The sequence below is a fragment of the Petaurus breviceps genome, unplaced genomic scaffold (assembly GCF_028583685.1).
Source record: "Petaurus breviceps papuanus isolate PSGF00001 unplaced genomic scaffold, PetGlider_PUasm1.0 90925, whole genome shotgun sequence".
Taxonomy (NCBI): domain Eukaryota; kingdom Metazoa; phylum Chordata; class Mammalia; order Diprotodontia; family Petauridae; genus Petaurus; species Petaurus breviceps.
The window spans coordinates 28,673,332-28,695,078 of NW_027187380.1; the positions used below are offsets into that span (position 1 = coordinate 28,673,332).

At 37.8% G+C, this 21,747-nt stretch overlaps 1 protein-coding gene across 5 annotated transcripts in view; it reads right to left on the reverse strand.

Annotated features, from left to right (window-relative positions):
- Positions 1-21,747, reverse strand: part of NARF (nuclear prelamin A recognition factor) — a 141,352-nt gene that overhangs the window by 45,038 nt on the left and 74,567 nt on the right. For 2 of the 5 annotated variants that reach the window (XM_069076661.1, XM_069076664.1), the window contains 3 exons: positions 19,680-19,743; positions 17,513-17,650; positions 11,956-12,113 (listed from right to left, as the gene is read on the reverse strand). In XM_069076661.1, the coding sequence (XP_068932762.1) occupies positions 11,956-12,113; positions 17,513-17,650; positions 19,680-19,743 (360 nt within the window). Of the gene's footprint in view, positions 1-3,897; positions 7,544-8,419; positions 8,482-11,955; positions 12,114-17,512; positions 17,651-19,679; positions 19,744-21,747 lie in introns of those variants that run through there. The other 3 variants (XM_069076662.1, XM_069076665.1, XM_069076663.1) reach the window with 3 other exon arrangements.

A 21,747-nucleotide genomic window follows, 5' to 3' on the forward strand; every position in this document is an offset into this window, starting at 1 on the left:
TGAGTAGAGCACTGGCTCTGCAGTCAGGGGAACCCAAGTTCAAATCCAGCCTCAGACACTTGACACTTACTAGCTGTGTGACCCTGGGTAAGTCACATAATCCCAACTAATATATATATATATCCTGCAACTTTGCTAAAATTGTTAATTATTTCAACTATATTTTTACTTAGTTTTCTAGGATTCTCTAAGCATACCATCATATCATCTGCCAAGAGTGATAGTTTTCTATTCTAATTCCTTCAATTTCTTTTTCTTCTCTGATTGCTATAACTAAAATTTCTAGTACAATATTGAATAACAATGGTGATTATGTGCATCCTTGCTTCACCCTTGATCTTATTGGAAGGCTTCTAGCTTGTCCCCATTACAGATAATGCTTGCTGAAGGTTTTGGATAGATACTACTTAGGAAAAGCTCCATTTATTCCCATGTTTTCTAGTGTTTTTAATAGGAATGAGGTTTTCTTGAAAGTCTTTTCTGCATCTATTGTTTTCTGCATCTATATAATCATATATAATATATATTATATAACTATATATCATAATATATTATATCTTATATATTATAATATGATTGTATAGAATAAATATATATTTTATTTATAGTATATATTTATATTATATATAAATTACATCTTATATATTGTATATATAATCATATTATTTCTGTGTTTTTTTATGTAGTAAATTAGGCTGATAGTTTTCCTAATATTAAACCAACTCTGCATTCCTAGTATAAATCCCACCTGGTCATATTATATAATCTTTGCAACATATTGTTGTAATATCATTACTAGTACAATAATCTCATAAATTTCAAATCTAGTGACCTTTTACAAATCTGCATACTTTCTTTCAGTTACCTAGGCTCACAATCTAGGTATATAATCTCTTTTTCTTACCCCCATATCCAATTTGTTGCCAAATCCTGTTGTCTTTACCTTTATAACATCACTCATATAAATCCCCTTCTCTCTTTTGTCATTGCCACCACCCTTATTGTCTCACATCTGAATTATTCCAGTAGCCTGTTGTTTGCTCTCCCTGCCACAAGTTTCTCCCTATTCCAGTCCATACTCTGCTTAGCTGTCAAAGTGATCTTCCTAAAACATAGGTCTGACTATGTTAACTCTGCCCCCCCCCAATTAACTCTAGTGACTTCTCATTACCTCTATTTGCCATTCAAAGCTTTTTACAACCAGTCCCCCTCCTACTTTTTCAGTTTTCTTACACCTTACTCTTCTTCCTCCATACACTCTATGATCAAGTGACTTTGTCACTAGTCTCCTCATCATTCCTAGTACAAGACACTCCACAAGATACATTTATTTGATCAAGTATTCTTTCCCTACCTGTAGTCATGAAAAAAAAATCTCCTTTCCTGCTCCCCTAATTTGTTTATGATGAGGCCTTTTGTATCTAGATAATTTATCCATGTGGTATATCATATGAAATGTTGTTCCAAGCCTAATTTGTCCCACGATGACATCCAATTTTCCTAACTTTTTTTTTTTTTTGCTGTTGTTAAATAGTGAGCTTGGTAGTTAATGTCTTGGGACTGCACTCAGTTCCTAGCTCAGTTCGACAGACCTTTCCTGTTGGCCTGCCAGGCTTCTTTCAGCGGGAGATCTGTTTCTCTCTGTCACTTTGTGGATTCTATAGCTCTAAAGTTTGTTTAGAGTCATTTTTGACAGAGATTGGAAGTGATTAGAGTGGGAACCCATGCCAAGTTTGTGCTTCTACTCTGACATCTTGGCTTCGCCTGATTTGGTCTCTAAGATTGGGATTCTTCAAAAAAGCACAACTTATATTTGCATGGAATGAGAGAGCAATAACTTAAACCCAGCATGAAAAGCTTCAGCTGCCAGGGTCAATACTCTGGTTAAGTCTGGTTCAATAACAGTTCTAGATCTATTATCTTATACTACTCTCTGTAAAGTCAACATCAAAGAGGAATGTTGTTTAGCTTTCTGGGTTCTGCTAACCACCAGTGGGAGGTGGAAGGGGGTGGGAGATCACAAGTGATATCAGGCCCTTGTACCATTGCTAGATTGCATGAAGGCATAGCTAGGCTAAATGTATATTTTCAGTTGGACTCACAATCCTTGACTACCAAGAGTCCTCATTTTCTCTCCTCCCCATAGGAGTAAGGATTGGGTTTGAAAGTCATTAGGAGGGGGTGGCCAGGTAGCACAGCGAGTAAGAGCACTGGCCCCAGTGTCAGGATGACCTGGGAGTTGAATCCCGGGCTCAGATACTTAGCACCCACCCAGAAACACCTGGCCGTGTAACCTTGAGCAAGTTACTTAACCCCAATTGCTAAAAAAAAAAAAAAAAAGTAATTAGGAGGAGGCTAAACTGCAAGGCTCAGCAGTTTTCCAATGAACAGTTGACTATTTCCTTTGGGAACTGGAAATTTACATTAGTGTACATAAGTGAATCCTGAATGAATTATATCACTATTCAGAAATATTAGCAGCTTTCTATAACTCTGGATTTCTCTGCCTCCTGCCCACAGCTCAGCTCCTGTAGGAGCTTCCTATAGGAAATACAAAATGAATAGGGTGGCATAATATTTCTATAATCTTTCCCATTATTATGAATAATAACAAGTAGGGTCAGAATCATTGTTCATTGTTGTTGCTGTTTTTAATGGTAGGTAAATAGAAGAAACAGATAACAAAGAAAGCTCAAACATGTTGGTTATTTTTACCAGTAACTAGAAAGAGTGGCTTTATGGCTAAGAGGTAGAAGGGTTTACCAGCACCTAGGAAGGTAGCTTCTAGGGGGAAGGGAACAATTAGTTTCCATTAACCTAGGAACATTTCTTACCCCAGGAACTGCAGGTCATTGGCCCACTCCTCTTCCTAGTGTACAATTCTAATAGTCCTTTATTTGGACACCTTCTTGTCATTGCTCTGCTTCACTGGACACCCACCCTACAGTTCTGTTATATGACTTGTCCTCTGGCTGCCATCATCAGTTTGTTACCAGAAAATTGTCTCATAATAAAAGTTGGAATTCAGTGGAACTTGGAGAGAGGAATGCTGGACAATGTTGATCTAAATCTGTCAGCAGACTTCCCAAGACCTTTTTGGGTTACCTTTTAAGTCTCATAGTAAAGTCTCAAAGTATGTGATTACATACTGCTTACATATTCTATAAAGAGAGAGACTACTGAGGTTCAGCTATTAAGTTCTAACCTATGGTGGCCAAGTCTGGTAAACAAGACAGGTGATAAAAAGGCCTTCTTTATAACTAACAAATAGATACAAGGTATAAAGTCAGACTGGACAGACATTAACTAGAACCAGGAATTCTAAGTTCTCTGCCTAGTTCTGTCCTTTTCTAATCAGTATAAAATAAGGCTACCCACAGGAAGCAATCTACTCTATCACAAGATTGGTGTAAAGCCGAACATCTTGACCATAGCTAGAAAAAGTCAACTAAGATTGTTGTGGTTGTTCAGTCATGTCTGACTCTTTGTGACCCCATTTGGGGTTTTCTTGGCAAAGATACTGTAGTGACTTGCCATTTCCTTCTCCAGCTCATTTTACAGATGAGGAACTGAGACAAACAGTGACTTGCTCAGGGTCACATAGCTAGAAAGTGTTTGAGGCTGTACTTGAACTCATGTAGATGAGTCTTCCTGAGTGCCCTGTCCATTGTGCCACCTTGCTGCCCCAACTAAAATAGCGAATGTGAAAGGATATATAACTATAAATGTAAGGTATTGTTAAGTAGTAGATGCTTATGGGGCCATACCCTGGGCTAGGCGATACAATAAGATTTCAGTCACAATTAAATTATTATACAACAAATCCATTATCCATTTGAAATACACAGCACCAGAATTCAGAGAACAGTGCTCAAATACAACACCCAACAGAGGCTATTAGAAATGTCTGCTATCATGGGCTTAAGTTTATTTTGCCTTTTTGTACAATATACTACAAAACACCAAAGTATACACAAGTTGAGGAGTCTGTAGGAAGTTATCTCCACTTCTCTCTAAGGATGATATTTCATCAATAGCTTTACCCTACCTCTTTATGAGATTATCATAGTATAGGTTGAAAGTAGCACTACCAAGAATACATTATAAGATATACAGCCACTAAATTCCATCTAGAATTTGAATTCTAACCAAAAGAATAAAAATAAAGCATGGGGGGGGGGTGGAAAGAGGACAAGGAAAGGATGTGGGGAATAAAGCTCTATTATTCTATTTTCATTTCCTCCTTTATACCTAGAGTTCTGCTATTTAACCAGAAGTAAAGGAACATATAAAGATAGGATTAATAATCAAATATGTGGCAATCATTACATACCCCTCAAGAGATTAAAATGGAAAGTTTAGTTACAGTTAGAACTGCAACTAACTCACTGGGTCACAACTTGTCTTTGCCTCAGGCACCTCTATGGAATAGGAAATTGGGGTATGTGCTAGATATTGTGAAGAGGTTTTATTCTAAGTCAGTTCTATTTTCATCCACTGACATTTATTACAAAAAATAGCTTCCTTGCCATGTGACCTTGGGTAAGTCACTTAACCCCAATTGCCCTGCCTTCCCCCCTCAAAAAAAAGAGAAAAAAATAGCTTCCTTAATTTCAGTGTAAAAACAATAGCATTAGGAACAATGTGAAGATGTTGTCATGTGTACCCAGTGCCAAGTCTCGATATTCCAGGCCAACTAAGGAGAGACCAAACAGCTTCTTTGTTTGCTAGTTCATTTTATCTTGTTTCTAGGCTATAGATTGGTAGAAGCACCATGGAGAGATCACTTGGGCATATGGACTTAAAAGATGGTAAAATAGCATAGACCTGATTTTGCTTTGCTTTTCTTTTTTTGTATCCTCAGAGTTTAGCAAAGTGCCTGGCAAAAAGCAGGTACTTAATAATGGTGTTGATTTGTTTATTAAATCTGGTTCCAGGTCTAACCACTACTGGGGAGAATTATACTATTCAATTAGTTCTCCACAATTATCCCTTATGTTTCATTACTTGGAAAGTCGCTTTCAGAGGAAAAAAAATAAGAACAAAACAAAAACCATGCATATAACAGGTCTCTCTCTATAGATATATAATATCACAGTATACATAATCATCTATCTTATGAAGAAACATAGGTGCATAAAACATACTGCTAATCTAACATCTAATGTAATTATACTAAGTTGTGGTTACACTGGGGGGGGAGGGAGGGAAGAGGGAGCTATAGGATCACCATAAATATAAGGGTTGAAACCAAAGTTATTTTGATTGTTCAGAAAAAATTTCATCTACTTATAGGTTTGTTTTTTTCACAGAATTTACTGGATCCAGTCAGAGTTTGTTTTGAACTGTGTATTTTCAGACTACTTTCCTGCAACTGACTCTTACATCTACCTCCCCCCCCCCAAATCCCTATTTCTATTTAGGAAAAGAAAGGCCATAAGTACTTGCAGTGGATGAGAGGAAGACTATGCTATACAAGTGGTTTACGGAGAATGAACAGATAAATTAATTTCCCTTTCATGAAAAAAACAAAAACCCTTTTGATTTGGAAGCTTCCAGTAGAGAGGAAGAAAGGTAAAGATGGGACTAAAAAAAAGTAGGGTTGTGAAAAAAAATCAGAAATAGTGGAATTGAAAAGGATTTCTGAGATCAACTAGTTTGATTTCACCATTTTATAGATAATAAACTGAGGTGAAAATGATTTTCTCATGGTCACACAGGGAGTTACACTAGTTAGAATTAGAACCAAGGTTTCCTCACTCCCAGACCAATGCTGTTTTCTATTTTCAACAATTGCTTCCTAAAATGTCTTAGGTTCTGAGAGGCATTTCTTTGGGGAGACTTATAGAGCATTTAATTTAAAAATAAAATTGGAAAAAATTTCTAAGCAGAAAACATTAGTTATTTTTATAGGTCCAATTCTGACAAAGTTTTGTCCAAGTACTTTGGAGAAGCAGGTCTGCTAAAAGATGGTCAATATCTACCTTAAGTCTCTATGTACTGTTTAATTCTACCTCCATTGTCTTCTATTGAAATCCTAAGGACATTTCTTAGCGTCTGAAGGATTATAGTGAAATCAAGGTTATTCTCCATAAATTATAGGATTGTTTTTACATTTCCCATCTTTTTCACAATCATAGTCAAATGCAATGTTGACTCTGCTAACTGGTTTGGTGAATTATTCATTGGCATTGTGCTTTTCCTTAGACCTCCTCTAAGGTACCACACAGGGTCTATATACCACAATGGAGGTTGTGAAATGTGGTGGTAGGGAGGATCCCAATCCCTTGGACTCTCTCCCAGCCTGTGTGGCTTTGCCTACTTCTGGGTGGTTTTCATGTTCCTGCTCTATATCACCTATGCTTGGCTTTTAGGTCCCAGGAGCCTGAACATCCCCAAACCTCATGTGCCTATTTATGACAATTCCTTCCCCTACTACCTACCCCACTCAAAATTATTTTTTACCATGGGTTCTTGGCTCAGCTACCCTTCTTCCTTTTCCATCTGACCAGTGATGCCTTCTACTAAAGTTTTACCTCTTCTCTTTCTACTACATGTATACAATGACTTCAGAAGACTCACAATACCTCATCCCCTTTACCCCTGGCACCTAGCCTCTGTCCCCAATCCTACAAGCCTTCTACCATTCTCTCTTTATTTGCTCTGGCCCTTGATTCTTCAGAGAGGTTTTTGGCCCCTATATTCACATCTGGTACCCTCTCCTGCCTCTTCCTTCAATGACAGAAGAATTCCTGGCCTTGAAATGGTTTGTTTATGATGCATGTTTTGATCTGAAAATCTATTCCATTTGATAGTAATCTACCCCCTTTTACTTCTGGCATTGTTTTAGACTACTCATCTTTGAACTCCTGGATACATTTTTCAAAGGATTACATGAAGTTTTTTCAAGTCATTTCTCTTTAACTTATTATAAGTTTCAAGTTTAAAATTTATTTTTTCTTAAATTTTGGTCTTGGTTAAGGAAGCACCATTCACTGTCCTTATATCTTGGATCTTTAAAATAATCCTTAGGATAACAAATATTTTTTAAATTCAGAGAAATCATTCTTCCTTGACAAAAGGTACTGTTCAAATACAAATTATGAGGACAGCACCAAGCTAACTGAGAAAAGAGAAGACCTAAGAGACTATAGGTTTTTTAGGGAAAAAAATGGTATTTGGAATTAAAGGGGGAAAAAAACCCAGCTTCTTCACAATTAAAGTCCAAAGAATGTGTTTCTGATTGCATAGAATATTTCCAATGTCATTTACACATATAAGTCTTTTTACCAACTTTGTTGTCACCACTTGATATCCATGTTATCTGTGGGGGGTTCAGCAGAACTGTAAGTGGTGTGCAGGGTTTTCAGGACCTTTGGGGAGTCTGTACCATCTAGCCATTCTTGGTATAGTTTCTGCACACGTGTGTTACTTTCTGGAAGCTGCACAGGGATCTCAGCATACACTTCTTCCATTCGTCTCAGCAATGCTTTGTCTGGTTTTCCATCTTCAGTTTGAGTTTGACCTTTGCCATTTAAGCATCCTTTAGAACACAAACCGACACATGAGCCCACATATGCACATATGCACGCACGCACACACACACACACATATACACACACTAAAGTCAAGTAAAAGCTTATTTTGTTTAAAAAAACTGTTTCAGCTTAAAAGGACTACTTGCCAGGCTTGGTGAAGGATGTAGTACCCCTCATTCCTATACTCTAACATAAATATAGATACAGATATTCAGTTTCATGGATCCCATTTTCTTATGTGTAAGAAGGGATCTCAGGGTCATTTAACCTTTTTCTGAAGCAGAAATCTATTCTACAAAATTTTTAGCAAATTATTTCCTGTCTGTATGTGAAGACTATCAGTAATATGGAACTTATTACTTCCTAAGGCAGCCCTTTTCACTTTGAGGCGATTATTGTTAGGAAGATCATCATAATTAGCAGGAATCTACCTCCTAAACATCCATCTCCTAGTTTCCTAGATCTAATCCTGGAGTTTAAGTAGGGTAATCTCCTCTATTTTCTGCATGATAACTTCAAAGTAAATTATTGATTATCAAAAGCAATTTATATAAACAAAGGTTATAAAAGATAATGGAAAGGAACATGGCGATTGTAGGCTGACTTATACTGACAACTATGATTTTGCATCAAAGACAAGGTAATTGTTCAAAAAATAAAAGAAAGGAATAACAATCAGTCTGAGTATTAAAATGGTATCTATGCAACATTAAAAGAAACATAAGAAGGCCTCCAGTATGTTGAATAAATTCTTTTTGAAGAATTTATAGAAAGACACATACAAGAATTACAAAGAATAAAAAGGTTTAAATGGAGAAGTTACAATCTTCAGAGGTGAAGGGAATACTCATACCACAGCGAGATGACAGCTCCATCACAGTCAAAATCAGGTGCTATCAGATAGAATGCCAGAACTGTTTCTCTACTGGGACACCAACACTTTCTGGGACACATCAAAACATAGGTCATTCCTCCTTCTTTCTATCAGTTTCAATAATTGATTGAGTTGTCAAGTTGTGGCATCAGGCTAGATAGCTATTCAATTGGTTGTTAAACTATACTAAACTGGCCTGATGCTAAGTGACTGCTGAGTCAGAAAGGCATAGCAGGTAGTTCAACATATTAAAGAAGACACAGGCAGTACCTAGAGGTCACAAAATTTGCCCTGGTGTTCTGGGAATGATAGCACACTAGTAGATATCACTGAATTCTCAGACTATTGCTGCTTAAGTTTCTTTCTGGTCACCTTAAAAGTTAAATAGGTGCTAGAGGTGTTTTTAAATTGGAGTATAGATACCCCAAACCACAAAGTGCACTCATAGCTCTAGGTTCATTAGTTACGGTTTCCTGAACCAGGTGCCTGATGGAATATTCTTACAAAACCCTGATTAAAGTTTACTGTCTTATGAGAAGCATTATATGAAGTAGCTGCAAAATGAAGAAAGTAGAACCAAAATAATAAACACAATGACCAAAAAACGTAAATACAGTTAGCCTTGAAAGACAACAAAACTCTAATCAAATACAAATGTTGATGTTAATACTATACTGTCAGAGTTAAAGGACATAGTCTTTCCTTTAATTAATAACTGACAAATGGATTTGAAGGGGGAGAATGTTGTTCATTAGAGAGTTTGTGGGGGATATAAAATTTTAATTGAAATAAATATTTTATATTGGAATTTGGACTGTTTCAAAAAATTGGGAAAATTGGTCCCTTCAGTTATTGCTTTACAAACTGCACAAGAACATCCCACACATTTTTTTTCCCCAAAGATCGGCATAAGGGTTAAATTCCACATAGTAGCAGGAAGGGATATGGAGAGGCCACTGTTCATCCTTTAGTGTATTGGATAAATAAATGGATGAATGGAGAGATGGACAGACAGACATATGGATAGATAGAGCATTTATTGTTTATCCTTTGCCAGGATTGTGCTAAATGCTGAGGATACATATACAAACAAACAAAATAGTCCCTTTTTTCAAGGAGCTTAAATTCCAATGGAGGAAATTACCTGTAAAATCTAGGGACAAGAGACAGAAAGGTTCACAAAAGGTAAATGGGTAAATTTTGATTACATGAAATTAAAATTTTTTTGCACAAACAAAATCAATGCTGCGAAAATTAGAAGAAAAGCAGAAAATAGGGAAATTTTTCATAGGAATTTTCTCTAATCAAGGTTTAATTTAATTTCTAAAATATATAGAGAACTGAGCCAAATTTGCAAGAATAAGAAACATTACTCAATCAATAAATGTCCAAATGTTATAAATAGGCAGTCATCAGAAGAAGATATCCTAACTCTCAGAAGTCACATAAAAATGCTCACTAATAACCAGAGAAATGCAAGTTAAAACAATTCTGAGGTGACACCTCATATCCATCAGATTGTTTAAAATAACAAATGCTAGAGGGAATGTGGGAAAACAGTTATACTAATGCACTGCTGGTGGAGTGATAAACTAGTCCAACTATTGTGGAATGCAATTTGGAACTACAAAAAAAAAGCTATTATCTTTATGTACTTTTTTACTAAGTAATACTTCTAGTAGATTTTATACTCTGAAGAGATCAAAGAAAGATAGAAAAAGACTCATGGGTACACAAATATTTAGAGCAGCTCTTTTATGGTAGCAAAGAATTGGAAAATGAGGGGATACCCTTCAACTGGGCATATGGTATATAAGCTAATTGAATGTGATGGAATACTATTGTATTAAAAAGAATCCATCAAAAAGAAATGATGAAGGACAATGGTTTCAGAAAAAAAAACTGTCAAGACTTGTAAGAACTGATGCTAAGTTAAGTGAGCAACAGTGTATATAGTAACAGTAATATTGTAATGATAATCAACTCTAAAAGACTTAGTAACTCTGATCAACATAATAATTCATCACAATTCCAAAGGATTCATGATGAATCACACTATATACCTCCAGACAGAGCTGATGGACTCAAAGTACAAACTAAAACTTATTTACTTTCTCTTCCTTTTTCTTGCCTTTTTAAAAAAACATGGCTAATGTTTGGTATGACTATAAATATTTATAATAGGTTTTGTTTTTTCTTGCCTTTTCAATGGGTAGGGAAGAGGGAAGATGAGAATTTGGAACTAAAAAAAAAATTTTAAGTCTCTGCAACAACATAAACAGTTCTAACTGGGAAAGACAATGCATAAAGGGGAACCAAAATGGGAAGGAAAGTACTTGGGCATCCACAAAGTGGCTGGTGAGGAAATAAAATTCAGTGAAACAAGCAAGAAGGGAGTGAAGTAAGCATGGTTAGGCCCCCCCTCCTGAAATAGCAGCCTGAGCTATAAAGTTACACATCAATAGAATGAGTATCATAGGAGAAATTTCTCCAGGGTGGGAAGATAGCTGGTGAGAAGGTAAAGAAATCAAAGGAACTAAAAGAAGTGAATGAACATTAAGCGATTGTTCTAGATTAACTGCTTCTTGAATACATCTATTCTACAGAGGAGGTGCTCCATTTTTTTGTACCACAGACTTCTTTGGCAGTCTTGTGAAGCTCATGGACCCCTTCAAAGAATGGTTTAAACCCATAAAATAAGACTTAAGATTACAAAGGAAATCAATTATATTAAAATACAGTTATCAAAATAAAATTTTAAAAAAATTATCAGGGGTTGAAAGCCCCTGCTATAGAGCAAAATACTCCTACATATTGGTCCTGTCAACCTAAAGGAGTTGCTTTGTAAGATTTAAGGAAAGGAGACTAATTTTCAAGGGGCTTAGAAATATAAAAATATTTATTAGTAAGCACTTATTGTGGTAGCAAGGAAGTGGAGATGTCGACTCTTATCAAATGGCCAAAAAATTGTTGTACATGAATGACATGAATGTATTGTAATGCTGTTAAAAAAAATGATGAACAGGAATGCAGAGAAGCATGGAAAGACTTCTATAAACTGATACAAAGTGAAGAAAAAGTAGAAAAACAACATACAGTGACTACCCAAATGTAAATAGAAAGAACAACAAAACAATCAAAACTGAATTCTGTGAATTGATAATGTCCAAGTTTGATCCTCAAAAGCAGAGGCATGAGAAGACACCTGCCACCAAAAGTGGGAGGCCCCCAATAAGTGGGGCAGCAGAAGCCAGTCCAGACTTTGGGATGTGCTAGTTAGTTTTTTTTTTCCTGTCTCTTTCTAAAATCTTTGTTAAAAGAGATGGCTCTCTATGGAAGGTGGGAGTAGGGATACAGTGAAACAATAAGTAAAATAAAATAAAAATTTATTTTAAAAATTGTCCAGGCTCCTGTGAAACTGAGGCTATTCCTTATTTCACAGTTACACTTCACAGGCTGAACCTTTAGTATAAGTTTCCTGGGCAATGACCTAGCCACATTATAGAGGCAGATAGAGTTTATCCTATTTTATTTCATTCTTACCTCCAGGACAGGCGAGAACCTCTACAAAGTGATATGGGAACTTGCCCTTTTTAAGTTTCAGGACCATGTTCTGGATGTTTCGAAAGCCATAAGCAGCAGCAAACCGTAGCACTATTTCCCCATTTTTTTCCAGAGTGATCTCCTGGAAGTCTTTGTTTCTATAAAACAAAATAGATTTGGAGACATTAGGTTACCCAATTTTCCCCCCAATAGTAGGCCACATAAGAAATTTACATGGTATGGGACACATTTGCACAATGACAACTAGTCACTGACTTAAGCCTGCTAGCATACAACAGATATTTTTCGAATATATGCAGTATACAAATGCCACCTTCTGCAGGCTAAAACCAAGAATGAGTCACTTCTATGTTGTGGGAGATACAGTGTCTACCCTCAAGGGCTTAGTGTAGTAGAGGGATAAGATACCAATGCAAAGAGCTACAATGCATATTAAATGAGATATGTAATAGTTACAAAACATGTGGCTAGCTAATCTAATAGTAGCAGTGGGCTGGTAGTAAGGCCCTAAGAGGGTTTGTATGGGATGTCTTATTAAAAAACAAAACAAAACGTTTTTGGACACAAAATGTGACCAAATTATCTACATGTTGGACGGTTGAGCACTGGACCCTTTATTAGAGTTTTTGGAGGAAAATTGCTTCTTGAATAGCAGGCAGAAGAAAGGAAAGTATACCAGTGATTTCACCATTTCATTTTATGGTTCTTGTCAAAGCAAAAAATCTCAAATGATAGTTTTGTGGCAAATTACAGGAGTACAAGAAATGGGTCTTTATACTATGACTTCATACTAAAAAATAATCTGATTTTGGGGTGACTGAGGGCTTCACCTTTCAATATCAGTTGTCTTTTTTTTTTACTTAAAAATTTTTTCTTTTTAGTTCTTTTTTTTAAAGCAATTGGGGTTAAGTAACTTTTTCATTTTTAAAATTAAATTTTATGCTTATTTATAGTTTACATCATTCATTTCCACAAGATTTTGAGCCACAATTTTTCTCCCCATTTTTCCCCTACCCACCACCCCAAAACAGCGATCCCACTATATACCCCCTCCCCCAATCTGCTATCTCTTATATCCTCTCCCATTACCCCTCTGACTTTACAGTAGGGCAAGATGGATCTCTATACCCAGTGTCTGTATATGTTATTTCCCATTTGCATGTAAAAAATAATAATAGGCAATTCAATATAGGTTGAACACATGTAGCTACGCAAAACATTTCCATAGTGGATATACTGTGAGAGACTGACTATATTTCCCTCCATCCTATCCTGCCCCCCACTTGTTCTATTCTCTACTTTGACCCTGTCCCTTTGCAAAAGTGTGTGCTTCTAACTACCCCCACCCCACCCTGCCCTCCCCTCCATTATCCCCCCTCTCATCCTGATTTCCCCTACTCTCCTGTAGGGTGAGATACCCTATTTAGTGCATATGTCATTCCCTCCCTAAGCCAAATTGAATGACACTAAGGTTGACCCATACCCTTTTCCTTTCTGTTCTTCCTCTCTATTATAACAGTTTTCCCTTACCTCTTCTATATGAGATAATTTACCCCATTCTGTTTCTCCCCATCTCTTCTCATTATATTCCTCTCTCATCTCTCAATTTCACCTTTTAAGTATCATCCCTTCCTATTCAATTAGTCCTGTGCCCCCTGTCTATGTATACCTGTACACATATATACACACACTGACATGTGTATTCATATGCCCATATATCCTCATATATAGACATATATATGTATGTATATATATATAATATATATTCATATATATTTATTTTCCCTTCAAATATCCTCATATCATATTCCAAGCCCTTCGATCCCTCAGTGTAGAAGCTGCCAGGTCCTGGGTTATCCTGATTGTATTTCCACAATATTCAAACTGTTTCTTCTTGGCTGCTTATAATATTTTCTCCTTGATTTGGGAACTCTGAAACCTGGCTATAATATTCCTAGGAGTTTTTTTTTGGGGGGGGGATCCTTTTCAAGAGGTGATTGGTGGATTTTTTTTTTGGAGGGCAATTGGGGTTCAGTGACTTGCCCATGGTCACACGGCTACTTTTTTTGTGTGTTAAGTGTCTGAGGTCAGATTTGAACTCAGGTCCTCCTGACTCTGGGGCCAGTGCTCTATTCACTGTGCCACCTAGCTGCCCATTAAAACAACTTTTTGTTTTGTTTTGTTTTTTGGAGGGCAATTGGGGTTAAGAGACTTGCCCAAAGTTACATGGCTAATAATTGTGTCAAGTGTCTGAGGCCAGATTTGAACTCAGCTCCTCCTCACTCCAGGGCCAGTGCTCTATTCATTGTGCCACCTAGCCATCGGTGGTGGATTCTTTCAACATCTATTTTGCCCTCTGGTTCTAAAACATGAGGGCAATTTTCCTTGAGAATTTCTTGAAGAATGATTTCTAGGTTCTTTTTTTGATCATGGCTTTCGAGTAGTCCAATAATTTTTAAATTATCTCTCCTGGATCTATTCTCCAGGATAGTGGTTTTTCCAATGAGATATTTCACATTGCCTTCTATTTTTTCATTTGTTTGGATATGTTTAATAGTATCTTGATTTCTCATAAAGTCACTAGCTTCCATTTGCTCCAGTCTAATTCTGAAGGAATGATTTTCTTCAGTGAGCTTTTGAGATTCTTTTTCCATCAGGCAAATTCAACTTTTTAAGGCATTCTCCTCATTGGCTTTTTGAGTCTCTTTTGCCATTTGAGTTAATCTAATTTTTTTTCAAATGCTTTATTAACTTCCGATTTACATTATTCATTTCCACCAGATTTCGAGTTACAAATTTTCTCCCCGTTTTTCCCCTACACACTGCCCCAAAATAGCAGTCCCACAGGATATCCCCTCCTCCAATCTGCTCTCTCCCATATTTTCTCCCATACCCCTTTCGACTTTTCCAGTGGATATCTATTCCCCAGTGCCTGTATATCTTATTTCCTAATTACATGTAAAATAGTATTAGTAATAGTATACACACATATATATATACATATATATTTGAATATTTGATTTTAAAACTTTGAATTCCAGATTCATTCCCTTCCTCCCTTGTCACCCATCCTTACTGGGAAGATAAGCAGTTCAGTATAGGTTGTAACTGTGTGGCTAATGCAAAACAATAACATAGTAGATATATTGTAAAAGACTGACTATATTTCCCTCCCTCCTATCCCACCTCCCACTTGTTCTATTTTCTACTTTGATCCTGTCCCTTTTCAAAAGTGGGGGCTTCCAACTTCCCTCCCCCCAGCCTCCCCTCCCTTCAATCATCTCCCCTCTCTTCCTCTTTCCCCCTACACTCCTGGAGGGTGAGATACCCTATTTAGTGTGTATTTCATTAAATTCAATGGGAATAAGGTTGACCCCTTCCCTTTTGCCTTTCTATTCCCCTCCACTGTAAACTATTTTTTAAGGTGTTATTTTCCTCAGTCAGGCTGTTGACTCTCATTTCATAATTTTCTTGCATTGTTCTCATTTCTCTTCCTAATTTTTCCTCCACTTCTCTTATCTGCTTCTTAAGGTCCTCTATGGCCTGTAACCACCTCATATTTTCCTTTGAAGCTTTTGGTGCAGCAATTTTGACTTCACTGTCTTCCTCCTGTTCCATGCTTTGCTCTTTTTTGTCCCCCAAATAGGAGTCTAATGTTGGAATCTTCTGTCTGCTTTGCTTCCTTTGCCTGGTCATGTTGCCCCTCAGTCACTTGACCCCTGGGCTTTTTGCCACAGTAGGACTCTGCCACCAGACAGGGGAGTTTTCATCCCAAATGCTGGGGTTTTCTCAGCTGCTGGAGGTATCAGATGGGTGCTCTCTGTGAGGTCTCCACACGCTCTGGCAAGCTGGACACACACCCCAGGACCTCTACCCTAGACTGCAATCCAGATCCAAGAAGGTTAAAGCAAAAGCGATTACCCCTCAGACTGGTGCTTGGTCCCCCTACACTCTGCAGGCCAGGAGCTGAAGCTGCCATGTGGCGCTGGCTGGCTGTGCCCGCATCTCAGCAGCTTCTCGCCCCAAGGGCAAAAGCCATGCACTCCCACTTACTGGGTCCCAAAGTCCAGACTGCACTGACTTCTCACTTTGTCCTTTGCATCTATGTGTTGATAAATCTGGAAATGGCCACAGCTGCTGCTGATCTGGAGTCTCTCCTGCTGGTGGCTGGTCAGGCCCACCTTGGGGCTAAAGCCTCGGCGGGGGCTGGGCTCAGCTCCCAGAGCACTGAGCTGGCTGATTCCTGCTGGCCTGCCAGGCTGTCCTCAGTGAGAGGTTAGCTTTTCTGTGTCATTTTGTGTGTTCTGCAGCTCCAAAGTTTGTTTAGAATCCCCTTTTTACATGGATTGTAAGGTGGAAGCCAGAGCAGCGGGGAGGTCCTGCTTCTACTCTGCCATCTTGACTCCGCCCCCCGAGTTAATCTAATTTTAAGGTATTATTTTCTTCAGTCAGGTTGTTGACTCACTTTTCATGATTTTCTTGCATCATTCTCATTTCTCTTCCCAATTTTTCCTCCACTTCTCTTATTTGGTTTTCAAAATCCTTCTTAATCTCCTCTACGGCCTGTAACCTATTCATATTTTTCTTGGAAGCTTTTGATGTAGGAGTTCTGACTTCGTTGTCTTCCTGCCATTCCATGCTTTGATTCTTTTTGTCCCCCAAAAAGAAATCCACAGTTGGATTGCTGTGCATACTTTGCTTCCTTTGCTTGCTCATGTTGCCACTCAGTTACTTGATTTTTGAGCTTTTTGGCACAGTAGAACTCTGGTTCCAGAGAGGAGAGCTTTGTCCCAAATTGCTGGGGTTTTTGCAGCTGCTGGAGCTGTTAGTTGGCTGCCCTCTCTGAAGACTCCACACACTCTGGCTCACTGTTCATGTACCCCAGGACCTCCACCCTAGACAGCAATCCAGATACAAGCAGGTTAAAGCAAGAGTGGTAACCCCTCAGAATGGCTGCTTGGTCCCCTACCATCTGTAGGCCAGGAGCTCTGAAGTAGTCACCTGGTGGTGGCAACCATGCCTCAGCCACTTCTCCCTCCTGGGTTGCAGAGGCTGGACCACACTCCTGGACCCCTGTTTCCAAAGTCTATACTGACCTCTCACTTTGTCTTTGGCATTTATGGATTGATAATTCTGGAAACCATCATAGCTGCTGCTGATTTACTCTCCCAATATCCCTCTGGCTGTGACTGGTTGGGCTGCCCTGAGGCTAAAACCGAGGGCTCATGCAGGGCTGGGCTCTGCTCCCAGCACGCTGCAATGAACCCTTCCTGTCCGCCTGCTGGCTGTCTTCAGGGGGAGATTTGTTTCTCTCTATCACTTTGTTTAGAGTCATTTTTATAGGTAATTGAGGTGATTATGGGGGGAGTGCAGGGAGTTTTCCTGCTTCTTTGCTGCCATCTTGGCTCTGCCCCCCATCAGTTGTCTTTCAAAAACAGCAATTTTTATTTTCCCAGTAAGTTAGTTACCGCCACAAGTTCTGTGGAAATGTTATTCTGGGGAATTCCATATCTATACATACCCAAACTCCACTTACTTCAATGCTCTGTAAGTTATTTCCTTGATGTGCAAGTCAAACAGTTCTTTCGCTGCATATTTAAAGATGTGCTCCAGGTAGCCATCTGACCTGGTCACACCATCACTCACTGTGTCTCCTTCCTTTATCTCACCAAACCTTGAAAAACACATAGAGATAAAGAATTCTAAAATGAAGCCACTAACATTCTCTCTTACAACTCATCCAAAAAAGGGCAAATGATGCCAAAAAATGAAGTTCAATTATATTCAGATGGCAAATGGTCTCTTATTTGTTTCTGAAGGAAATCAGAGTTTAAGAGTTGTGGCTCAAACTTACTATTATTATTTTCGGGGAGACTCACTTTATTAGGTGGGTCTTTATATTGTAATAGTCTATTCTCAACCTCCACTTATTTACAGGAATAACACTCATGCTCCCTACCACAAATAATTTTGAGACCTAGAGAAGCACAGACATTTGAGGTAGAAGGGACCTCATAATTCAATGTTTTCCTTTTAGAGATAGGGTCCAGATAGATTTAAAACAAATAGGTCTAGGATGTATAGAGAATTATGACAAGGCCAAAACTAGAAACATGGGTTCTTTCCACTATGCCCAAGTCTCACACCATATCATTTACAAAGGCACAGCAAAACAACATATCAAGTTCTTTGAAAATACTTTTAGTTTTCCCAATATTAAGTATTCATGAATGCTTAACTCTAAACGTGAGAAAGCACAGACAGTTGTGGCTTGCTAATCTTCTTTCATTTCAGTTATTCTAAGAAACTACAGAAAAATGGACCTTCTAGACAAATAAAGAAGAAAAATCTCATGACTGAATTTTCTGTTCTGACCTTATGTCACATGAAGGCATTGCTTCCTTTATTGGGTTTATTGCAAGCTGTTTTTTGTATAAAGGGAAACCACATAGCAAAATCCCATCTATTGAAAGCTTTACAGATGAAAGGACATTGTCAACTTTCATGTAATTTATAAAATTGAAACTAGCCAAACTATAACCATCTGCATACTGTTAAGAGGAGTCAGAAAAAAATTAAGCCATCAATACCTAGGGGTAACCTGATACAACGACTGTCTGCCAATGCTGTACCAAAGACTGTTAGAATTTGTAGCCCCAGCACAGTCTTATGTTTCAACTTTCCATCCTTTATTGACATTACAGAAATGATTTAGTCTTTCTTCTGATGAAGGAACCTGTCTATAAACAGGGATGGGGAGTGCTCAGGAGAAAATAAGTTCTAGAAATGAGAGAGAAAACACCCATTTTCTTAAGTGGCACATTATTTCCTGTAATTTCTGAAAAGTCTACTTCTTTGTTTTTCTTCCTTCTCTAGAAGTTGGGTAGGAAATTATGACATCTAAAATCCTCACTAACTAGGGTGGTATCCAAAGTAAATAGCAATACTATGAGAATGACCTGGCTTGAATTAGGTTTAAGTCTCAAAGACTACAAAAGTGAGACTTACTTTTGTATTCCTGATGTTTCTAGTATGGTCTTATGCTGCTTAGTGGAGGTTCCTCAAATCTACATTTGAACAGGAATAATACAGTTATACTATGTCAGCTATCATTATACTTCAGCTGACCCCATAAAAATTTCACCTTTTTGTTCTAAAATAGTTGCATTTAGACACAGTTTATGATTCTCCACTCTGAAAAACTGCTGAATATCATGCTAGAATTACTAGGAATACCATAGAAAATAAATGTTCCCCAAATAGTAGATAGAGTTACAACCAGATAATTCTCTTTCCCTGACCCTGTGATAAGTATTCAATCCCAGGCCTCAAGTTAATTTAAACTGATTATAGAAAGCTTATTTCCACCAATACCTCATTATTTCTAAATAAGATTCTGTTTAACATGGTCAAATAATGATGATGATGATAACTAATATAGCCCTCACTATGTGCCAGGCACTATGTTAAGCACTTTATAGTCATAACTTCATTTGATCCTCACAAAAACCCTGAGAGGTAGGTGCTATTATTATCCTCATTTTATAGATGAGGAAACTGAGGCAAACAGAGTTTAAGTGACTTGCCCAGGGTCATACAGCTAGTAAGTGTCTGAGACCACATTTGAACTCAGGTCTTGCTGACTGTAGGCCCAGCACCCTATAACTATACCACATCTGTACTTCAAAATGAAAGCTACTCACAGAGTGTCCACCACAGCTTCTTTCATGAATTCTTCTTTTTGTTCCATTATCTGGATAATTTCACCTGCAGACAAAAAGTAGTCAGACACTTGAAAACAATAATTGTGACATGACATAAGAGTTCATCACATTTTCTGGAGGTCAAAACTTGAGATTTTTCCAAAGCATGTTCACTCATTCATATTGCCTCTCACAATCAATGAATAAATTCAAGCATTTATTAATAAACTCTATGATAGAGTATAGAGCTATAAAGATAAAATGAAACAGTTTCTGCCCTCAAAGAACTTACATTTTACTGGGAGAAAGATTCATTCACACAATATTCCAACCAGAAGCAACTCTGAATACCTTCTGTATAATAAAAGGCTTTTTCTTACAGAGTAACACCACAGATGCAAGTGCAAGACAATTATAGCTAATCAGGTTCTAATCTTACTTTTTCCCCTGAAATAATGGCTACAGGATAAATCATAATGTCATTGTACCCCAGAAATTTTCTTAATATAGCCAGATCTAGTTTTTATCCTGAGTTATAGTCCTGAATTACCAATTGCCTATGGGATACCTCAAAATGGATGACCAGTATGCATCTCAAATTCAAAAATGTCCAAAACAGAACTGATCATCTTTTATCACAAACTTATCCCTCTTCCTAATGTCCCCATTACTGCTAGGGGTACTGTTATAAGAGCAATTAGGGTTCTCCCCTCTCCTCTTTTTAGCAACATCAGTTAGGCTAGTTTTCCTTCAAAATGCAATAAAACTACCTTGACAGATGGCAGAGCAAGAAAGCTTTTGCCTTTCCTGAATAGCTTTCTGGAGCCTCTGGCCACACTGATATGATCACCTACCACTTAAGGACCATAAGGGGTCAAGAACATTCAGACTTGTTGGATGTTATGAGACCATGTGAGTCCCTGTACCCTTCCCTGATCACCAGATGAGTGGGAACTATGTCTATCCTTTCTATATTATAGCTAAATAAAATTCCTTTTGTTAACTGTTGAATTGTCTCCAGTGAGCCTCATTTCACCCCAGCATTGAATCCAAAGTAACAGGGTGCTGGCCTGAGCAACCCTGGATGCCAGTGGAAAAAGACAGTGAATATGCCTCTGTCATGTAGATTTAAAGATATAACAAATTTTGGCTACAGAACCAATGAAAAGAGGATACTCCCTCCAAGTGGTAGGAGAATGAAGATTATTGCCTTCTCCTAAAAGCAGGTCCCTGGCATCTTCCACATAGCTATTTCCATCTTGAGTGATCTGGTCATAGACCAAAGTGCCATTACCTGAGTTTTAAGAGGTCTAAGAGGATACATGGGAATCCCTGAGTTTCAGAGTCTGCTGGCAATACAGTATTCTCCAAGAAGCAAGGAGGTACCTTCTATACCCAAGCCAGCAGAAACAGGGACAAGGATTCATCCAGTAGTTATGTTGAATCTGGACATGGATTTGATGGGACCAATGGAATGTAGGAATAAACTAAATTGAGCCTATTTCTCCTGTTCCTCATCCTCTCCAGACCAAGATAGTATAACGGAGAGTATGTCCCCAAGGTATTGAGAATAATGTTTATTCATGCTATATCTTTGAATTAATTATCCCTTTGTAAAAGACAAACCCTTCAGGTTAACCTTGGCTCTGAGAGAGTATAACCAGAGTATAATCACTATACTGAATAAATGTTCTTTTTCTCTTCTGGGAAGTTATATCAAAGGATCTATAATTTTCTCCCTTTTTTAACACTACCTCTCCCTCCACCGCTCTGACAAAATATTTCTGTTAGAACTCCTCTTTGGAGATGCTTCCCCTTAAATTTCCTTCTTATTTTCAATATTTACACACATACTAGCAAAGACTTATAGATACCACGATTTTTAAAATAAAATAAATATTTAAAAACAAAGAAAGGTAAAAACCCAGAGGTAAAGTTTTAGGCTTCCTCAGGGGAGCCCAAGGGGTAAAAGGAGATACAAGATTACTGCCTTGGGACTTTATAGACTAGAGATATTTCAGTAACACTACTTTTGCACCCAGGACATTAGAGGCAATATTAAGTTGAG